Here is a 20,979-nt window from a genome sequence, read left to right as displayed (position 1 = left end):
CTGTTGACTAGGTGTACGAATGAACAGAATCATCCTTTTCGGGTTAAATTGTTGAAACATTTGGAAGGTAAGTTGTTTATGTTGAAGAGCATTAAGTCAATGAAGAGCAAATGTAGGTTGATCGAAAAAGAGCTTGCAAAACTGAAGAAGTAGAAAGGGTAGTTTTTGACATCATCAGATAGGGGGAGATTGTTGGAATAAGATCTGATGAGTCAAAATGTTTTGCAGGAAGTTAGAGTCTGGAAGTTAGAGTCTGGAGATGCAAGTTGTAGAATCTGTTTGTGTGAACGGTTTAATTACTTGGTAAAGAAGCTATGGGAATTCTGGAGATCTGGATAAATATTTAGAAGATCACGTTTTGTTTTGATATTATCTCTAGAAGATAAACACTGATTTGTTTAGAATATTAATAAGTTTTAGTTTATCTTTTCCTATCTTTTAGTCAAGTAGTTTTGGAAACCAAATCTTGGAGATTTGGTTTAACCTTGTATAAATAGGGGTACGATGTTCATTGTATTTTGTATCTCTCAAGCACGATTACTTTGTCTTTCATATTATATATCATTCGTGTTCTCTCAATTTTGTTCATATAATTTGTATCTATTGTTTATTGAGAGTTTAGTGTTCATAATCAAGTTATTGTGAACTAATAAAGACTGACCTACATCATATTACACTCCAAATGAACTTTCAAAATCTGAATCTGTAAATAATTCAGAACAATCTATAACAACCCTCACATTTCCATACTTGAATTGACTAATTTGCCCTAGGGTTGTTATCCATACGTAATATATAATTAAATTCGTCGTTGATTAAATATTTATTTTTAGTCGACACGTTTTGTTAACTAAAGTTTATACTAATTATATAAAATAACTTTAGTTAATATTAATATTAATGTGTATTATATATAAAACTATATGTAACATAATTATTAATTAAATGATAAGTTATTTTAATCATTATTTATATTTTTATCTTATAAAAAAAATAAGAAATAAGATTTTTTTTTATATAAATTAAATAATGAGCCCATGAATTTTGACTAAATATTTTCAAAGACAAAACATATTAAAAATATTTTTAACATGTTTTCTTTTTTTGTCAAAATTGGCACCTTTATTTTATTTATATTTTTTTCTTTTCACCAACCATTTTTTTCCTATAAATACCCACTTCCATTTCATAAAAACTTGTATCAAATCTTTGGAAAAACTCTCTCACAAACTTGAAAAACTACTTGAGGTATTTTCTATATTTTTTTATCGAATTGCTTTTATTTTATTTTTGTATATTCTTTATAAATTCGAAATTAATATATATAAATTATGTTTATATGTTATAATTAGTATTATAAGTATTATGATGTATAAAAATAATTTTGATAATTTATGGAATATTATTTATAATTAAATACGAATTATGTAGTATTTAAACGTAAAAACAATGTAAACTTCGTAATAAATATTTTTAAGCAAAAATAAAATATATATAATTTTTTTTTTTTGAGTTTATAAAACTTATATAGATCTGTGAAAAGTATAAAAATAATTATTTGGGTCGAATTAGTATTTATTCCATAATTAACTCTTATTATGTAATAACCGAAAATATAATCAAAGATAAATACAAAATAAATATAAAAATAAGGTATAATATTTTTATAAAAATTTTCTACAGATTTATAAACTTAAATAAACTTATAAAATATATAACTTAATTATTTGATTTGATATTTAATTAAATTAAAAACGAATTTAGGGAAGTATATATCTATTTTTAGAATATATAATGTATATGAAATATAAAGTAATTAATTACATTAATTCTGAATATAAAAATCTGCAAATAAACATTTAAATAATAATTAAAATATTTATTTAACATATATAATAAATATTTAATATTATACATATACCTTGTAAAATATAATATATATTATACATACATATACTTTATTAATTCATAAAATACAATAATATATATAATAATAAACCTAAACTTATATACACTTAAATAAATAATAAAGATAATCGATTTATTAATACGATAACAATAAACTTATTAATATCATATTATTAATACATAAACATGTCGTATTTCTATACGCACATAATGGGTGAAGGTTATGATCAAAAGATAACGTATGACTTATACGAACTCACCGCTATTTACGGTAAAGTGGATGATGTTTAGGTTGCCATAATGGGAATAAGGTTTTGGATTAAACGAAAGGTTGTAGACTTATAGTCCAACTGAAAGTTCCTGACCCCCGGTTACATCTGGTCATCCCGACTTACTTAATAGCAATGAAGTTTGGACAAAGTTGTACAACGTCTTAATGTGGAGGATTATAACCCAAACTTTCTAAAACTATAAACCTGCTTTAAATGGAAACTTTTCAAAAGTAGAAACTCCTACTATAAATTGTCACTATTAATATAATCCTTATATTAATAAACATACTTTTTGTCTGTTAGAACATAAATGACTAAACGTTATATCTCTAGGTTGAGATCTCCGTTACTTACTTCCATCATTTCTTTTCTTTGTGGATTATCTTCAACTGCTATTTAAGGTGATTTTCATAGCCCCACTTTTACTGTTTACTTAACCGTTTATAACTTTTGGGGTGAGACACATGCTTGCTTTATAACTATTTTACGTTTAGACACAAGTACTCAAATGTTATTATGCTGTCTTGCTTTGTCATGCAAATCCTCGCCGTAATATCGTTAATTGCTTGGTATAACGCAAACTTAATTATTATGAGTAGGCCTATTGAGAGTAACGTCTCTAACCATTTGACCTTTGGTCTTTGGTTACATAATAATGATTCAACGACACTGACAGTACAAGGTGTCAAGGGGTAACTTTTGTTTAGTCGCTATATTACAAACTGCAGCAACTCTTTTTAGATTAATATTATTGGTATCAATCAACTTTAAACTAAATCTTGTGGCTAATGCATATTATATAAACCTATGAACTTCACTCAACCTTTTTGGTTGACACTTTAAGCATGTTTTGTCTCAGGTGATGATTGAGCTAGCTGTTTGCAACTTTGTGATGATATATTTGATGCTTGCATGGAGTTCACATCGCATATTATATTTTAGTTCATAAACATTTATTTTACATTTTAATAATAATGTAAACATTTATTACTGCTTCCGCTGTTTTATTAACAAAGGTTTTATTTAAAAAAGTCTCATATAGAGTCGTTCTCGTTTATACAACTGTGTTATGATATGATTGGTCACAATTACCCCTGGTCCATTTTGGGGGTGTGACACAATCGAAATAAAGCATATCAACTTGACATAAAGTAACATTTATCAGGTTCCTAAAACAATTAGGAAAAAAGTAGTCAACCCATATTTATAAAAGCATATGTTAGTACCAGTACTCGTTAAAGATCCAAATGTGCTTCTAAAGCTGCTTTTATGTGTAAGTAACTTGAGTTCTTCATGAGCATGTTGCTCCTCTACTTGTAACTCCATTTAAATGGAATAAGTGGAGACTCTTTCATCTAAATACAGAGTACGTAGCCTAATCACCATTATTTAATCATAGTATGAATTACGACATTGTAAAATGTTATATTTCCTTATCTGTTTCAACTTCATTTGGAGCTTCAACCAGAACTGATGTAACATTCTAAAATCAGTAAAGAATATCAAGCATTATTTTATACCTCAATTTGAAAAGAAAAAAAAAATAGTACATCAAGACATACTAATTGGTCTGAATTAGAATAAGAATGAACAAATGATGATAAGTTATAGTTGTTTCTTTCTACAAGAAACATGAATACTTTATTCATATAAATAATGAGGGGGTTATAAAATTTTGCAAACCTAAACATTTGATATCAAATACAAAACAGAAACTTATTAGTTACAGAGTCATTGAATTCGAGAACCAACAATGCAAGGTTATTGAAACATAACAATTAGTTTTGACAAATCAAATGAAACACGGATAACAAACATTGTGCAAACATAATTGAGAAATATGTATTAAAGAATAACACGACAATAAAACTCATCAATAAAGCATAGATAACTGAATTGTAGGATGTTGATGAATTTTCATCTTCCTGATAACATTTCAAAATGGCATTGCAACATAAACATACAAGCAAGCAATCTGAAATAATAAAATTACGATATGTCAAAATCGATTAGGATAAATATAAATTAGGGTTGTTCATAAAAAAAATGTTAATGAATTGTACAGAATAAAAAATTAGGGTTCTGAAATATTACATACCTTGAAACATTAAGTGATGTATGGAAACCTCATTAACGACCGGCGATTAATTGATGAACATTACAATTATTGAACAAAAGTTTTGATAAAATTAAACAACTGAACAAATCTTGAAGAAGGATACCGATTCAACTAACCGTTTGATTTAGAGATCCCTAATTGCATCTGCTTGAAAGGTTTGATCCGTAATGTTTTTTGTGAACCCTAATTGCATATGATGAATGTTTAACTTTCGTAGTTCTTGTTACTGAATGGAAGCTGATTTGATTTGGGAGCGGAAATACTGAAATTGGAACATTCAAAGTTATGTCTTAATCGATCGTCTTTTTTGGTTCAGGGTAGAAAGAAGTTGTATGTGATAAATGGGAACGAATGGTCAGTACCTAATTTTTCACTGACTCACCGATAATTTGGAGGGTAATGTTGACAACAAACAAATAAAATGTAGGTGACAAACAAATGTTGAGTGATCAAATAATTTAATGATTGTTATTGAAAGATGGTATTTAATTCAATGATTATTTTTACTTCATTTGAAATTTTTGAAAAATGATTAGGTGAAGTTGACTTTGTTATTATATATAATATAGAATATAAATAGATAGATATAGATATAGATATAGATATAGATTGATGTTAGTGTCTAATAGTTATAGTCATAACATATAAAAAAAAAAAAAAAAAAAAAAAAAAAAAAAAAAAAAAAAAAACTTCCAGTTAACAATAAAATCAACAGCCTCTCCCAACACCCACTCCAACCACCGTCATTCACCATAAAAGCACCACCTCTCCGCCCCATACTACCACCAACCGCCGAGTGGCTTGTTTCTGATCACCGGACAGCCGCCACGCGCCTCCGGGAACTGTCGTCGGAATATTCCGTTTGACCGGATTTTTGGTTTTGCGGGAATCTACTTCAAAACGCTCACAGTGAAGCTTCGAAAACTGAAAGATCGAAACTGAAATTTGCATATCAAGTCAAAGAGAAAGGTGGGTTTTGAAAGAGAAAGACTTTGGAAGCTTCATATCAAAAGACAAATAGTTGGTGGGTCTTAAATTTCCAAATTCTTACATATATCTTTTACGTAAATTTGCTGGGTCTTATAAATAGAGTTAATTGTACTGTATAATTTATAGCATTGGATCAAGTCAAAATAGTTAGATTTTAAAAAATAACTCCGGTGACACTCAAGCTCCAACCTCCGGCGACATTCAAACTCATTGTCGTCTTCTTATTCGGTCAGGCTCCGGGCCGACGATGAGCTGATCTTCATGTCGAAGCCAAGCGGCTACTCGTGTTCCAAGTCGTGTGTTAATCGAGTTATTTCGTTCTTGATCTTCAACTTTCCGGACACATGGTCTCGAGATGACTGCCGGAGTGTCTTCGAGAAATACGGTGATCTCAAAGATGTGTATTTTGCACGAAAAAGATTGTCGAGCGGCCAACGTTTCGGGTATGTTCGTTTTGATGGTATCACAGATATTGACTCTTTCTCAAAAGCCTTGAACACCATCCAAGTCAATGGGAGATGGATTCGAGCGTACAAGGCTATAGAGAGGAAGTTAGTTAATCGGCCTTTGAGTAAGGATTGCGAGTTCAATCTGAAAGTTGAAGACTTTCCACCGGCTCCTTGGAACCGTGGTCCGTCTAACCCACTTAAATGGGAAGGTAAAAGTTTCGTTGACTCGCTTGTTGGCACTAAACACGTATCCAAGGAGTTTCAGCTGCCCACGGATAATCGTATCGAGATAATGGTCGGAGGTAGATGTATCGAAATAAATCTACCTGAATCGGTGAGAAATCACAACCTTGTATTCAGTTTTAACAAGGATCGACTTTCATGGTCTTTGGTCGAAGTTAACAATTCCCGAGTTGAAAATGTAAGAGAAGATATCTTGAAGAATTCTCATGACATCTCCAACAATTCTGCCAACAATTCTGTAAATGAACCTGCTAATGAATCTAGCATGGGGGAAAAGGATCCTTCATCTGGGGATGTGAGTTATGGTACCTGTGAGGGTGGGTTAATTGATAAAGATGTTGATGATTCGTCTCAATGTGGGTCTGCAGTTGTTGCAAATGATGGTGAAGATTGTGAGATTAATTCGGCTTCGCCTGATGATTCCTCAACTGATATCATACCGGATTTTAATTCCGATGGTGCTCCGGTGTCGAGGTTTTCTGATTCCGTTGATACAGAGGATAGAGTTTATGTCCCTGATGTCCCTGATATTACAGATGAGGCTGAAGAGGGTGAGATAAGGTCGGATTCGCCTGAAGATTCTCCGGCTGGAAACATACCAGAATTTAATTCCGAGGAGGTGCCGGAGTCGGGTGAAGGTGGGATACCGTGTTCTTCGATTTTCGATGCAGAATGCTCTGACAGTGGCTCTGGTATCGAACGGGGTGTTTGCACGCGTGACAGTAATGACCTTTTGGTAAACCCAATGAATTTTCAAATTAATGGTGGGCTTGAATCTGTTTCATTAAGTGGGCCTGAAAAACCTATTGAACCCGACATGGGCTTTGGCTCCTCATATGGGTTGGGTTCTATTGCTTCTCCTTCTACCGCGGTTGCTCGGTTTCGTGTTCAAGTGAGGAAAATTCATCCGTTGATCAAAAGTCATTTCATTAAACATGTATGGGGACGGAGATATATGAAACGTAACCGACGTCGGGATAACTTTCGTTGGCACGAAAGATACTTTATTGAAAATGTGATGAAAAATTCGGAAGAGGACGACGTTGAATCTGCCTGTTGCTCATGCTGCTCTTCCTGCGCGTCCTCGGATTCGGAAACATAGTTCCTGCATCTGTCGCGACTTTCGAGCAATGTGGTTCCTTCTGTGTTGAGTTTTTGTTGGTTTTGCGTCTCTTTTTGTGCGTGAGTTGTGATCTCGTGTTTTCTCGTTTGTTGGATGTTTTTTCGTGTGTTGTGTGTAGTCCGTATGTTATCTAGCGCCTTGCTAGTTTTTGTTCGTGTAATTTTTTATTAATATTATAAAACTTACTTGCCTTTCAAAAAAAAAAAATAAAAAAACTTCAACGTTCTTAACAACCCTCCTCCACATAAACCTAATCATATTTAAAAACAATATTCCATAATAGGTACAAATATTAAAAGAAAAAACGTTACGTATATTCTTTTGAAACAAAAATTAAATATTAGACATCAAATAAGAATATGTTTCCATACCACGTACTATCCTTACCTAAAACTATACCCCCGTGAATATAAAAGTGGCGTCGTCCCAAAGTTTTGGCAACATCCCATTTATTAATTTGTCTTGATCTAATGATTAATTATCATATATATGAACATATATATGTATATGTGTACATATATACTATGAACATCCAAAATACTAAACCACACTACAAATCTAGCTTCATATAAGTTTCCGCATTTTGAGCAAATTATACCTCTAGATTTTTATTATACTACAAAAAAGCAACCTTTTGTTGTTTATATCGAATTTTGTTAAATTTCTTCAAGATGCATTCTTTAGGGTGTATATTCTTTACTGTTCTTAGAGTATTGTTGCTCATCAATGATCCAATAATGGTGGAATCTTTCAAACGAAAATGGTCGTGCTCGGATAACATTTTGGAAAGGAGGAAGCTTGCCGGGATTGAAACCACATTTAAACTTCCTTCCCCGTTGCCCCATTGGCCTCCAGGTTTTTATTTTAATAAATTTTCAGTTGTTATAAAAAAAATAAACAAAGTTGATGATCTTGATTTGAATTTACAAGATTATTGTATACATTGATGGATTTTATGAGTTGTTGTACTATATTTGAACAGCACATACTAATAAGTTAGAGAAATAAATATATTGCATTTATTGTTTTATTATGTTTAATCTTAGATGACAAACGTGTATAACAATTATACTTATTTTGTTATTTTTATTTTGCTTTTTTTTTTTTTTCTAGGTGGAGGTTTTGGTGGTGGAACCATAGATTTAGGAGGATTACAAGTGAGTCAAGTAACAATATTTAACAAGATTTGGGCAGCTAATGAGGGAGGACCGGGCAATGCAGGGGCAACGTTTTATACTCCGGCTTCGATCCCTCAGGGGTTTTCGATTTTAGGGAGTTATAGCCAACCCAACAACATGCCTTTATTTGGGCATGTTCTTGTAGGAAAAGATGTCACAAATGAGTCTTCGAATCCTACTTTAAAACCACCCATTGATTATACTCTTGTTTGGAGTAGTGTCTCTCTTAATATCAAGAAAGATGGTGATGGTTATATCTGGTACCCGAATCCACCTAACGGCTACAAGGCCGTTGGATATATTGTTACTAGTTCATCACAGAAACCGGATCTTGATAATGTCCGTTGTGTTAGGTCCGATCTAACGGACTCTTTGCAGAGCGATTTATGGATATGGGGACCGAGAATTAATTTAAATGTTAATGGGTTCAATGTATATAGTTCTAGGCCAACAATAAGAGGTGTTGGAGCCATGGGTGCACCTATAGGAGGCTTTTTGGTTCAAAATGGGAATGGGGGCAATGCACTGACATTGTCTTGTTTGAAGAATTTGAAGGGTGATTTGGAAAATTCGATGCCAAATTTAAATCAAATTGAGAGCTTAATTCAAACATACTCTCCTGTGGTTAATTTTCATCCTAGTGAACAATACTTGCCGTCTTCGGTTGATTGGTTCTTTCAAAATGGTGCATTGCTTTATCACAAAGGAGATGAGTCTAATCCTAGCCTAATTAGCCAAAATGGTTCAAATCTTCCACAAGGTGGTTCAAATGATGACACATATTGGCTAGACCTTCCAAGAGATGGTGCAAGTCAAGAAAGGGTTAAGAAAGGTGACCTTCAAGATGCAAATGCTTATTTTCATGTTAAGCCCATGTATGGAGGCTTGTTTTCAGATATTGTCATTTGGTTATTTTATCCTTTTAATGGCCCATCAAGAGCCAAAGTTGAGTTTGTCAACACTATTTCATTGGGAAAGATAGGAGAACATGTTGGTGATTGGGAACATGTTACATTAAGAATAAGTAATTTCGACGGTGAGTTGACAAGTGTGTTTTTCGCTCAACATAGTGCGGGGACATGGGTGAGTGCTTCGGTTCTTGAGTATGCAAGCGGAAATAAACCGGTTGTGTACTCATCACTAAATGGGCATGCATCTTACCCTACATCCGGGTTAGTCTTGATTGGTCCTTCGGGGGCTAATATCGGGCTCAGAGATGATACGGCCAAGGGTGGTAAAGTAATGGATACCGGAGTCGGAGCTAGATTGGTTTCGGCCGAGTATTTAGGGTCCGTTGTGGTTGAACCACCATGGTTAAACTATGTAAGGAAATGGGGTCCAAAAATTGATTATAACCTTGATCAAGAAATTAATAAATTGGAGAAGTTTATGATAGGGAACTTGAAGAAGTCTTTTGACAAATTTGTAAAGAGTATCCCAAGAGAGGTGTTGGGTGAAGAAGGGCCCACTGGACCTAAAGTGAAAAATAGTTGGAATGGAGATGAAATGTCATGAATGGTTGACTTATTGTACTCCAATTTAAATGGTCACAAAATATGATTTATATGAGACTTTGAAAAAAGTTATATTATATTGCATTGAATATATGAACACTATTGGGTTTAATTATTTTTGGGTAGAGTTTTAGTAGTTAAATAAAGATAAAGATTCAACTTATAATGTTTGGTGAAATGTGGCATCTAGTAATATAATATATTAATTAATTAATTAATATATACTATATATACTATATATTACGTTACATAATTACATATTACATATAGAAATAATATGTACTACTAACTATCGTGTTAAGCCAATGTGGTAATTTCAGTAAACCCACTTAATGATAATGATGATGATGATGATGAAGATGAAGATATAAAGGCATGTGTATACATGGTGCGTGCATTTTATCTTGTTGTCGTTACGTTACATATTGTGCACGCACACATTTTATCTTATTGATGACGTTATATATAGTTTTTGATAATTAACTTGAAAAGCTAGTTTATCAGTATTTAAATTATGAAATATAAATTTGTTTCTTTTGAATTCTATCCTATCTTGTTAAATCACCAATGCTGTATTTGGGTGACTAATTTATTAGAGTTCGAAGTTTAATTATAGGAGTTTAACCTTATTTATTTAAGTTCAACGTTATGAGAAAATAAGCTACGATGAAGGAAGTTTTTAAAAATAATATTCATATACAACTTATGGAAAGATAAATTACATAGGAGGTTGGAGAATATGTGGTTGTTATACATGTAATTTGAGTGTAGAACCAACATATCATTGGTTAAAAAACAAGTTGGGTGTACATTTTTTAAAGTTTTTAAATTTTTTTGATCATATAAACCAATTATATTTTGATTCTACACTCAACTATATGTATAACAGTCTCATATACACTTTTCTCATTACATAAATATTCTTTTTATTATTCTTTATAGTTAACACACAACTATAAGCTTTCTATTAAATAAAAGCAAACGGTAAATCTATTAATGAATATAACAAACATATTACATAGAGAAAGCTTCAAGCTATATACAAAGCTAACAGGACTATGAGTGTTGTATGTTAGCATAAATAAAGGAGATAATTTGAAAAATATTAACCAACACAAGAGAGATTTCATAAGCTTTAAACAGAGGTTCACTCAGGAGAAATCTTTAAAAACAGAGCAGTGAGTTCAAGTGATTTTAACCAATTCCTTCTTTATTAGCGGAATTTGCATCAGAGAATTTCGGGTTAGGAATCCACTTTAGCCATTCGAGATTGCCTTTTTTTAAGCGACAAGATATCCATTTGAAGCTTTTGGATTGGATTTCGGAGACTAAGGTATGCTTGCTCAATCTTTGCCATAAAAAAACATAGTTATTGCGGTTCTTCCAAGTGATGTATCCCGTAACCCATATAACCGCTTGCCAAATAGAAGAGCCCATATATGTTTTTATACCTGGATTTGCTCCAATGAAGGTGCTTGATAAATTGTAGGTGCTGAGTTGGTCTAATTACCACCATTGCCTTATTCTTTCCCATACCTCAGAAGTAATTTTACTAGTAGCACATGTTCCAACGTCTCAATTCCGTCATCACAAAGAGACATCTAATCGAATGGAGGTCGATGCCTCGATGGATGAATTCCGTTTTTACGGGGAGTTTATTTTGGACTGCTCACCATATAGATATGCCAATCTTTGAGGTAGTTTTCTATTGATTATAGAGGGATCCCGATGTGGAGTATTGACGATTGCATTTGCTTCTAAGATATCGATGAGTGATTTGTTGGTGAATAATCCATTGTTGTTGAACTTTCTTGTCCATAGATCCCTGTTTTTTCCAGAATGTATGTAGGTTTTGATTTTTTCGTGAGATTGACAAGTTTCGATTCTGCTCTCCACTTAGGCTGCACGTTCCAGTTCCAATTTAGAGTCTTGTCTGATGCATTTCATTGAACTCGATCAACAACATGTGTTTCCTTGTCAGCTTCAAAGTGGTAAGTCTCGAGTAAACATCTGGCAGCTCGTCTCCGCACCAATTGTCACTCCAAAATTTAGTTTCGTTGTCATTTTCTATTACTTTAACAAAAGAGTTAGATAAATCACACCAACTTATTTAGAGTGTGTTCGGCCTTTAAGATATCAAACCAAGTTCTACCATGTAAATTTTGAAAATTGTTTTCGTTATTTGGTGACAAACAACCCAAACCGCCATTTTGACCGTAGATACTTTTAGTTTCGGGCCCAAAGCAAGTTTTTGTATGTAAAGAATCTCCACCACCATTTAGTTACCTGAGCCAAGTTTTTAAATTTTAGAGAGACAATATTTAGCCATCTAGTAGAATTGTTTTTTTTTTTTTTTTTTTTTTTTTTTTTTTTTTTTTTTTTGGCGTTTTAACCGGTGACACCGGTGACCATCAATCTCAGATCCGCCACTAGCCCCATTTTATGGTTGTAAGAATAAGTCTCATTTAATTCATGCCCGTTTTTTTTTTTTTTTTTTTTTTATCAAAAGAACCGCCTAAAAAAATCACGACGCATACCTTCGAGTTTTTTGATGACGCCCTCGAGAGACTTGAATAGTGAGAAGTAATATAGTGGAAGGCTACTTAGGAACGAATTTATTAAAGTTACTTTTCCACAATACAAAATGAATTTAAGCTCTAGATTCTGTCAAATACTTCAAAAATACTTTAATATACTTCCTTCTAGCTTAAGCTACCAGCTAGTTTCGTTAAACACACCCTAATCTCTAACGATATTTCAAAGTAACAACTTAAGTGCTCCAATTAAGATTTCACGACTATAACATCCAACTATTGTAATGACAAGTACCAAGTATTAGGCATGTAAATGAACCATAAGTTCAACCAAGAATTCTTAAACCGTTCAGCATACATCATACAGTTCATTTATGTTTTTGTTAAATTAAATGAAAGAATGTGAACAAAGGTTTAAGTTTGTTTAATTATACATGTAAGGGTGCAAACCAAAGTCCCACATCGGTCATGACTCATGAGACAAAACAAATGTATGCATATAAGTCTAAGAGAACTCTATGTATGCCTTATGATCGTGAATGTTTGATAACGTGTTTATTTAACATTCGTTTGTGTTTGTTTGCATATGTTGTTATACAAAGGTTGTTTAAATTTATGCGAATTTGCATCTCATTTTAATCTAATCTAAATATCTAAATTATATAGTTAATAATACTAAACATTATAATGTATAAAACTTGTTCATCTATCATAATAATTTCGTTGATATATAACATTTGTTACTAAAGAATATCACCGTTAGTAGACATATGCAATATATGTACAAAAAACTTCGCTTATCCAATAAGTATCGATTGTGACGAAGAAAAAATATAAAGACAATGTTGGCGGAATGTGTCCGAAAGACTTTTCTTTAACGGCAATGATTTTCTCAAGTTAGCAAGGAGAAACAAGATACAAAAATAAAAAGGAGTGTGGCAACCATAGACTTCAATTGATCATATGAATTTACGGTATCTACTAAAAAACCACTCAAAAGATGATGTTGCGCGCTCGCCAAATACTCCATAAAGTAGTGCTACAAATTACAGCGGCGATGAGTCTTTGATTCCCACCATTTGAAGTGTCCGAAAGGCCTAATGAGTAATGACGTAATACAATTGTATACGAGTTATGTGTGATAATCATCCTATGTACAGATCAACTACAGTCGAACCATAAACAAACTAAAACAATCTAAACCCGAAAACCATAATAAGATACAAAATATAAGCTCCTTATATAAGCTCCTTAGGACAACTTCTTAAAACAAATGCTTAACTTACGTGTCTTACGTATCTTGGATTAAAAGTAGATAAATGTAACAACCCATTCACTTCTGAATCATTCCCCTTACTAATACATAAACCCTATCACATCAACAATGAATATAGTAGATGCCCAAAATGAATTAAGGTCAAAAGAAACAGTAGTGTGATACAATAACCATTTTACAAGCCAATTGAACCTTCCCTTGCCATTTACCTGACGAAATATAGCTGTTATCGTTGTATCAAAAGCCCACTCTAGGCATTGTACTTTAACTGAAACCAACCAATTATTAGAGAATGAAGCTCAGAGGAAATAATCAGGGGTACGTCTGGTTACATCAGGTTCTCCTCTCCTCGGAGCAGGATCGAACTGCAGGCGTTTAAATGTTTTGTATTAAATCATATTGCAAAAAAGACAAATCTTGTAGTCAACGTTTCTTTTGTACTTTCAAATTTCAGGATCTATTGTTAAGTTTATAACCGTATGAAGAACCAACCAACTTCTGGTAATCATTGCAAAGGAAATTTGTTAACTTTTGCAGCTGAGTTATAAGTTAAATGGGTCACTTTCTATTTGTTTGACCCATTTTACCAGTTCAATTTCTAAGTAAGGTCCAGTTTGTTTTTCTTTTCCGTATAAAATTCTGTTGTCTGAATATATATAAGACGTCTGTGAGGAATAAGTGACGAATAAATAATTAGTGTTTGTTTTATGTGCTGAATAACCGTGTGAATAACTGAATTGACCAAAATAACCATGTATACGGGCAGTTAATAGAGCAGTTATCAAAGGATCATGACTTGAATGGAAATTCACACTTATTACAATTTTTTATTATTCAGATGCGTCTTATTCAACAAGTCAAAAACAAACACTTGTCAATGACTTTCCATAATAAGTTTCTTACTATTAAGTCCATTAAGCCCTAATCAAACATGACATAAATTTAGTAATTTAATTTAAGTTGCTCTACTGTAATAATATGAGATTACTGTTTCACCCACCCACATTTTTTTAACCTGTAATAGATATGTGCAAATTAGAAAGTGGTGAGATACCTGGATAAACGTGTGACCCTTGCAATCATCAACTTCCAAGATAGATGCCATGTTCCCACATCTATAGCAATAGTTTGGTGCGCTAAAGATAGTCACAACCTTTTGCTCCTGTCATAAACAAAGACAGCATATAATAAAAGATGTAAACACTCGCATGACTAAATAATAAAAAAGCCACAAGAGATCACAAGTTATAGTATATACGTGTCCCCAGTTATATCCCTCCATGACCAGCTGATGAGCTCTAGCAATAAGCTTTAAGCCGTTGGTGTGGTTGAATTGCTCAGAAATATCCTACAATGTCATATAAAACATCACATAATTAGATATATAAAATATATAACAAAAAGTGTTGGATGAAGACATATTACTTGACCAAAGGTGTATCCAGCTCCACGTGGAGAAATGCCCCAACCACAACGGTCATCTGGGTCAGACCATAAAAGATCACACATTGGACCTTCATGTGGGACCTCTTGTACACGATCAAAGTTTCTTATACTATCGAGATTTTCAATCGAAGGTGACAACCCACCATGAAGACAAAATATTTCTGATTCAACCTAAAATGGCACCAAAAGGGGGATAGTTAGATTGCTGGGATACAAATAGTCGGTTACCATTGAGAAATAATTTGCAATTATTACGATTAAAGGGTAGAAAGAACGAGCATACTGACCAATGCAGTCAACGGGAAATAATCAAAGAGATCAGTAAAGGTCTTCCAAACATTAGCGTTGCCGTACCTATTAAACAAAAACTAAACTTATACACCAACATAATATAGGCAAATAATTTCTAAAAATGAACCCCAAACTAGTGCAGAGCATTTTCTTGATGCATCCACATAAACTACTACAAGCAGACTTTGGTCCATGCCATTCAATTATTTCCAGGATACAAGAAACTCACTTCCGAAGGCATTCATCGTAAAACCCATAGACTTGAGTGATCTGTATACCAAAAGAATGGTTAATTTTAATTTCATGCATGTGATAGAGTTAAAATACATACTACATTACGAGTGACTTGCTTCACTAAGGTTGAAATACTCGATCAGTACTTTAGAGGAAGTAATCGGCAACTCTAGGAGTAATCGGATTGGAATTTTTATACATTTAAAAATTAGATTTCAAAATTATATGTGTATATATACAAGAAATCATAAACATAAATGTTAACATAATTGTCTAGAAACATATACATAATCTCCATACGTTCAAGAACTCTAAAATTCTAATTTAAATTCATATTAAAAAGTTGACTAATCTCCATACATGGACCGAGCATATTAAAAGACGTGAATATTGTACCTGCCGACTTTCATGATTTCCCCTAAGAATTGTGATTCGCTGAGGATATCGCACTTTCAGAGCCACCAAGAGCTGAAGAAAAGAAAACGAGATGTTGTAAACTAGATTCTGTCATTTTTATGTAACTTAATTGTAGATAGAACTACTTGTACTGAAAAGTTGGTGACTGATTGTATTCACCTACAGTACTTGCTGACTCAATATTCGTAAATTACATTTTCGGCTAAATATTTTTTGTAATATAACAATATTGCAGGTTTTCTACAGCATCAGCTTTAGCTTACCGTAACAGTTTCAACAGAATAATATCCTCGGTCCACGTAATCTCCCATAAACAAGTAATTTGTATCCGGGCACTGCAATTGAAAATCAAGCATAAGACAACGAATGTGTATAGCCGCAGTGAAAGAAGCACGAAGAAATAATATGAGACAATAACATAAATGCGATGAAATAAAAAAAAGTACCTTTCCGCCTATACGAAAAAGTTCAGCAAGGTCATGAAACTGCCCGTGAATGTCACCACAGATGGTCACGGGGCTTTTTACCGGCTGCAAGAGAACATCAAAGCAATGAAAGATAAGAGTTAATGTTCACATTTTTATTTCGATATCCGTGTAGCATATGTGTGAACTAATCATTTTGTAGAACAATAAATACATCAAAACGACGTAATATCGGAAAAAAAGAACTCATACCTGCACATTGCTTTCACCCATTAGTATCTCTTTTGCCTTCTCACATAATGTCTTAACCTACATTCACAAATAGCATGTACCATTAAAGACGTTGAACATGGTCATCATTTCTTTATTTTTGGATCATCGTTTGATTCTCCATCTTCGATTAAGAAAACCTTCATGAAAAATTGTGTAGTCCTGTAGTAACTAATAACTTGCTGAATATAGTCATATGTGAGCAAGTAAATTCACTAAACACCATAACAGCAACATTAGATAATTTGAGAGGGACCTTTATAATCCGTTAAATCATCAAAAAATGCATTAATGATCACAGATATATGAAGAAATAACAGAAACAATCATTTTCTCCATATATCGAAGTTGAAACAACATGTTACATCATTATCATTTATTTACGTTTGAAAACTGTTTTGTCTCATTCACAAAATTTTCATAAAGCCAACAGCTTCCGTAAAAAGCCGATAACAAAAATGGTACCAGTAATTAAAGAACAGAATATGCAAAATAGCAGAAAAAAATAGATTTTAACCAAGGCCATATGACTAAATGAGGATAAGTGAAGTCCTGAACCATTCACAACACTAGTAAAAAGACTTATTACTGAATATTTTATGCTCCAATAGACTAAAACTTTTAGTCTCTAACAGTCTATCTTGCAAGATAATCATGAACTGTTGCCAAATTATACAAATATTCTAACCGTATACCACGGATTATACTGGGAGACTAGGCCCCTAAAAAATCCGACAAAATGAACATCAGAGTAGTAATTTCTTCCAAAGAAAAGCATCGGAAAAGTGGTAATACAATGTACAATGAATGAATGGTGACAAAAAAAACAAAATGTAAATGGATGCAACAACATGACGCATACACAATATAAATCTTGCCAAATATTCCGAACACAAGCTTACGACAACCCTAGAATCGTGCTAAGGTAATCATCTTGTAACTTATTATAGTTGGTAATATAAACATATAGGGTGTGTAAGGTTAAAGATCTCACTCCAAATCTGACTAAAACTGGATGTACCTTCCAAAACCTAACATTTAGGTATTGATTGACAACATAAGCTTGAAAAACTACAAGAATAGAACTTGAAACCACAAAACTAAGATAAAACCGTGCTAATATACAAGTCTCGGCTGACTCTATAACGCTGAGTACATGGAACACTTCACTAAAAAGTTTAACTCTTTTAGTGATTAATTCAGAGATACGCATACAAATGTATTACGAGAGAAATAATTTCTCCAATACAAGACTAGCATCATGATCGTATCATTGTTCTGTAACAAGATGAAACTAGCATATCCTCTACCACTTGTTTCTGCAAGAAATACTTATTTGTTTTATGTAGCATTTATCTAATCCAAAATCGACTTGCTTGTTTGATTGTTTCTCATTTATCACCAATACCATTTTGTTCCATCCCAAAATATATTATTTATCACCATTTTATCTTAATTTATCCTAAAGTTAATGTATACATTCATACTAATCATTCAAAATTCCAATTCGACCCTGAGTAACACGTCTATGACAAAGCATTTACACGAGTGTAAACGAAGTACTTTTTAAGGTAGAATAGACATTTGCCATATTAAAAATTCAAGAATGTGCTTGTTCTTTTATGAACTAGTAGAAATTAACACAAATAAAGAGCAATTAATCCTCACCAAACATCAAAAAGCTACATTGTAGCTCTTTATTATAATTTAAGCTAGTATACACTAATCACATCATAAAATTACCTACAACAACAAACTAAAAAACTAAATTAACAATTTACATGACAGTTACCAACATCCAATTTTCAGAAGATTAGAACAAATATCAGATCCACATATATTAACCAAATCTGTGAATGTAACTATTTAAGATTTAAATTCAGGTAAAAATGTAACAATAACACAGATTGCAGCTCTAACATTGAAAAGATTGAAAGAATGTTAATTTGAGAGAAATATAGATAACCTCGGGCTCAATCAAGGGTTTGCACTGCATGAGTTGTGAAATCTGTTCATCTAGGTTTCCATGGGTGTTTGCAGCTAGATCCACACTCATTTTTTTTATAATTGTTTATGCATAAATATATATATATATAAATAGGGTTTCGATTTCAATGAAATCGTTGTATCGAATTGAAATGTTTTCCCCAAATTGAATATGGAATTGGGAATGAAAGGTAAAACAACAAAGGAAATGAAACCCTTGGCGTATATCGTTGATTTTGTTTTTTTGTTTAGATGTAAATTCAGTTTCAGTACTCATTCTTTAACTTCAATGGTATATCAATATCAGTCCCTCTATCTTTTATTGGCTAGGATTTTTTTAAAAATATTTCACACATGTAGGGTACTAGTGAGTTATAAAGTTTAAACTCATCTATCTATCTATATTTTCTAATAAATCTCTATCATAATTTAATGATGTTATAAATGAGTAATTTATAAGCTTAAAAAAATTTCAAATCTATACTTTTTAATAAATCTCTATCATGATAATGTGTAATTTATAAGCTTAAAAAAATTTCATAAATAAAAGTTTTAAGCTATCAATTATGATGTAATTAAAATAATTAATTATTTATTAATGTTAATTGTACACTATGGAAAGTATTATGTACAAACTTATGGTAAAACACCAAATGACCATATGTACAATCTTTAAAGCATTATATACAATCTAATGGTAAAACACTTCATAATAATATGTACAATCTTTGAAGCATTATGTACAACCTAATGATAAAACACCTACATGACTATATGTACAATATTTAAAGTATTATGTACAACTTTATAATTCCAATGATCATATATATACAATCTTTAAAACAATTTGTACAATATTTTAGAAAATACCTCATGAACACATGTACAAACTTTGAAGCATATTATACAACATTCACATAATAATTATATTTTAATTTTTTTTTAAAATATTCTAGAGTCAATTGTTATTACTAATAATAATTATTAAATATATAAACATTTAATTTTGAAAAAACTTTTTATTATTGTTTATTATTATAATAATTATTATTATTATTACTTTTATTTATTGTTATTCAACATTAGTTTTATTTACAGAATTAATATGTTTCATATGTATGCGAAATACATGTCTCAATAAAATGTTGTAATGTTGGCTTCTATGACAAAGAAAATAGTATGTCATGAAAATTAGAAGAGAGTGGTGGGAGAACCAAGATAGTTCATTTATTCTGTTAATATGTTTGTAGTTTATTTTTGATTATTTCAGATTCATATGTTACGGGCAAAATATCGGTGGCACATTTTGATTGTAATTATTTGTTATATGCATTTTGTAAACTTCAATGATATGCTTATGTTTCTTATTGATTTGGTAAGTATTCTCAATAATAGTATGTTTAAACATGAATTATTTAATAAACCCGTGATTTCACGGGTCTTTAAACTAGTTATTATATAATCTTCAAGTTCTAGCTTTATTTGATACATACTTTATTCATTTCAAAATAATTATCTCATATAAATTAAGAGCATTTCTTTTACAATTTTAACTTTAAATATTTGTAATTGTTTTATTTAAATTCGGTAAAATTTAAATGAACGGATTGAATTTTAAACGTATTCTTATTGATATAAGTTTTGATTTAAATTTAAATATTAAGCATTAATATTATATAACACTAACAAAAATATTTAAAGTCGAATATAAAAAAATATATTACAAACGTTAAACTGTGACAGTTATTTTGGAACAGAGAAAGTAATATTTTAAGAATTTATAAATAAAAAAAAGATATTATACAAATAAGTTATAGAGTTTCAAAATAAGTTCCAACTATAAACTCCGACTTAAGCTATCAGCTAGTTTCACTCAAATACACTACACAAGTGATATTTATATTTACTCTACCTTACTCATATAAAAAATAATTTGTTTTTCTTATTAAGTATTAATTTCTAAATCTATAATGTGTTTGTAAAGATATATAATGTCTCTCTTGGATATGAATAATTATATTTTCACTCAAAAAATTGATAAATCCACCACACATATACATTGCATACATGTAATGTACAAGTAAACAATGAAAAGTTGTACTTGATTTATCAAATTTGTAGGTGAAAATATCAATGACTCTTAGATAAGTTGTAGATAAATAATAATATTTATTTTATGTGTTGAATAAGCAGACCAAATACCTAAAATTACAAATGTAACCTTCTACATTACGTTGTTTTGTTAGAGTCAATAACGGAGGTCCACACTATGTGAAAGACCCACCACCATTTCATCCTATAACA

The 20,979-nt window shown here is 31.6% G+C and overlaps 2 protein-coding genes across 2 annotated transcripts; one reads left to right on the top strand and one right to left on the bottom strand.

The window, feature by feature from the left end:
• Positions 1 to 7,716: 7,716 nt before the first annotated feature.
• Positions 7,717 to 9,975, top strand: LOC139862444 (hypothetical protein At1g04090-like). Its single transcript, XM_071851050.1, has 2 exons — positions 7,717 to 7,959; positions 8,218 to 9,975. The coding sequence occupies exons 1-2, from the start codon at positions 7,776 to 7,778 to the stop codon at positions 9,795 to 9,797; spliced, it is 1,764 nt and encodes a 587-aa protein (XP_071707151.1). The 5' UTR covers positions 7,717 to 7,775; the 3' UTR covers positions 9,798 to 9,975.
• A 3,576-nt stretch (positions 9,976 to 13,551) lies between these two features.
• On the bottom strand, positions 13,552 to 18,895 carry LOC139861348 (serine/threonine-protein phosphatase PP2A-2 catalytic subunit-like). The gene is made up of 11 exons (XM_071849722.1): positions 18,656 to 18,895; positions 16,672 to 16,728; positions 16,441 to 16,524; positions 16,258 to 16,329; positions 15,974 to 16,045; positions 15,573 to 15,613; positions 15,340 to 15,406; positions 15,032 to 15,223; positions 14,865 to 14,954; positions 14,661 to 14,768; positions 13,552 to 13,971 (listed from the first exon to the last, which is right to left on the bottom strand). The coding sequence occupies exons 1-11, from the start codon at positions 18,743 to 18,745 to the stop codon at positions 13,906 to 13,908; spliced, it is 939 nt and encodes a 312-aa protein (XP_071705823.1). The 5' UTR covers positions 18,746 to 18,895; the 3' UTR covers positions 13,552 to 13,905.
• Positions 18,896 to 20,979: the final 2,084 nt, after the last annotated feature.

The sequence above is a fragment of the Rutidosis leptorrhynchoides genome, chromosome 8 (genome assembly GCF_046630445.1).
Source record: "Rutidosis leptorrhynchoides isolate AG116_Rl617_1_P2 chromosome 8, CSIRO_AGI_Rlap_v1, whole genome shotgun sequence".
In the NCBI taxonomy this organism is placed as follows: domain Eukaryota; kingdom Viridiplantae; phylum Streptophyta; class Magnoliopsida; order Asterales; family Asteraceae; genus Rutidosis; species Rutidosis leptorrhynchoides.
The sequence above is the reverse complement of the archived record's forward strand: the minus strand, read 5'-3'. Positions and strand labels throughout refer to the sequence as shown.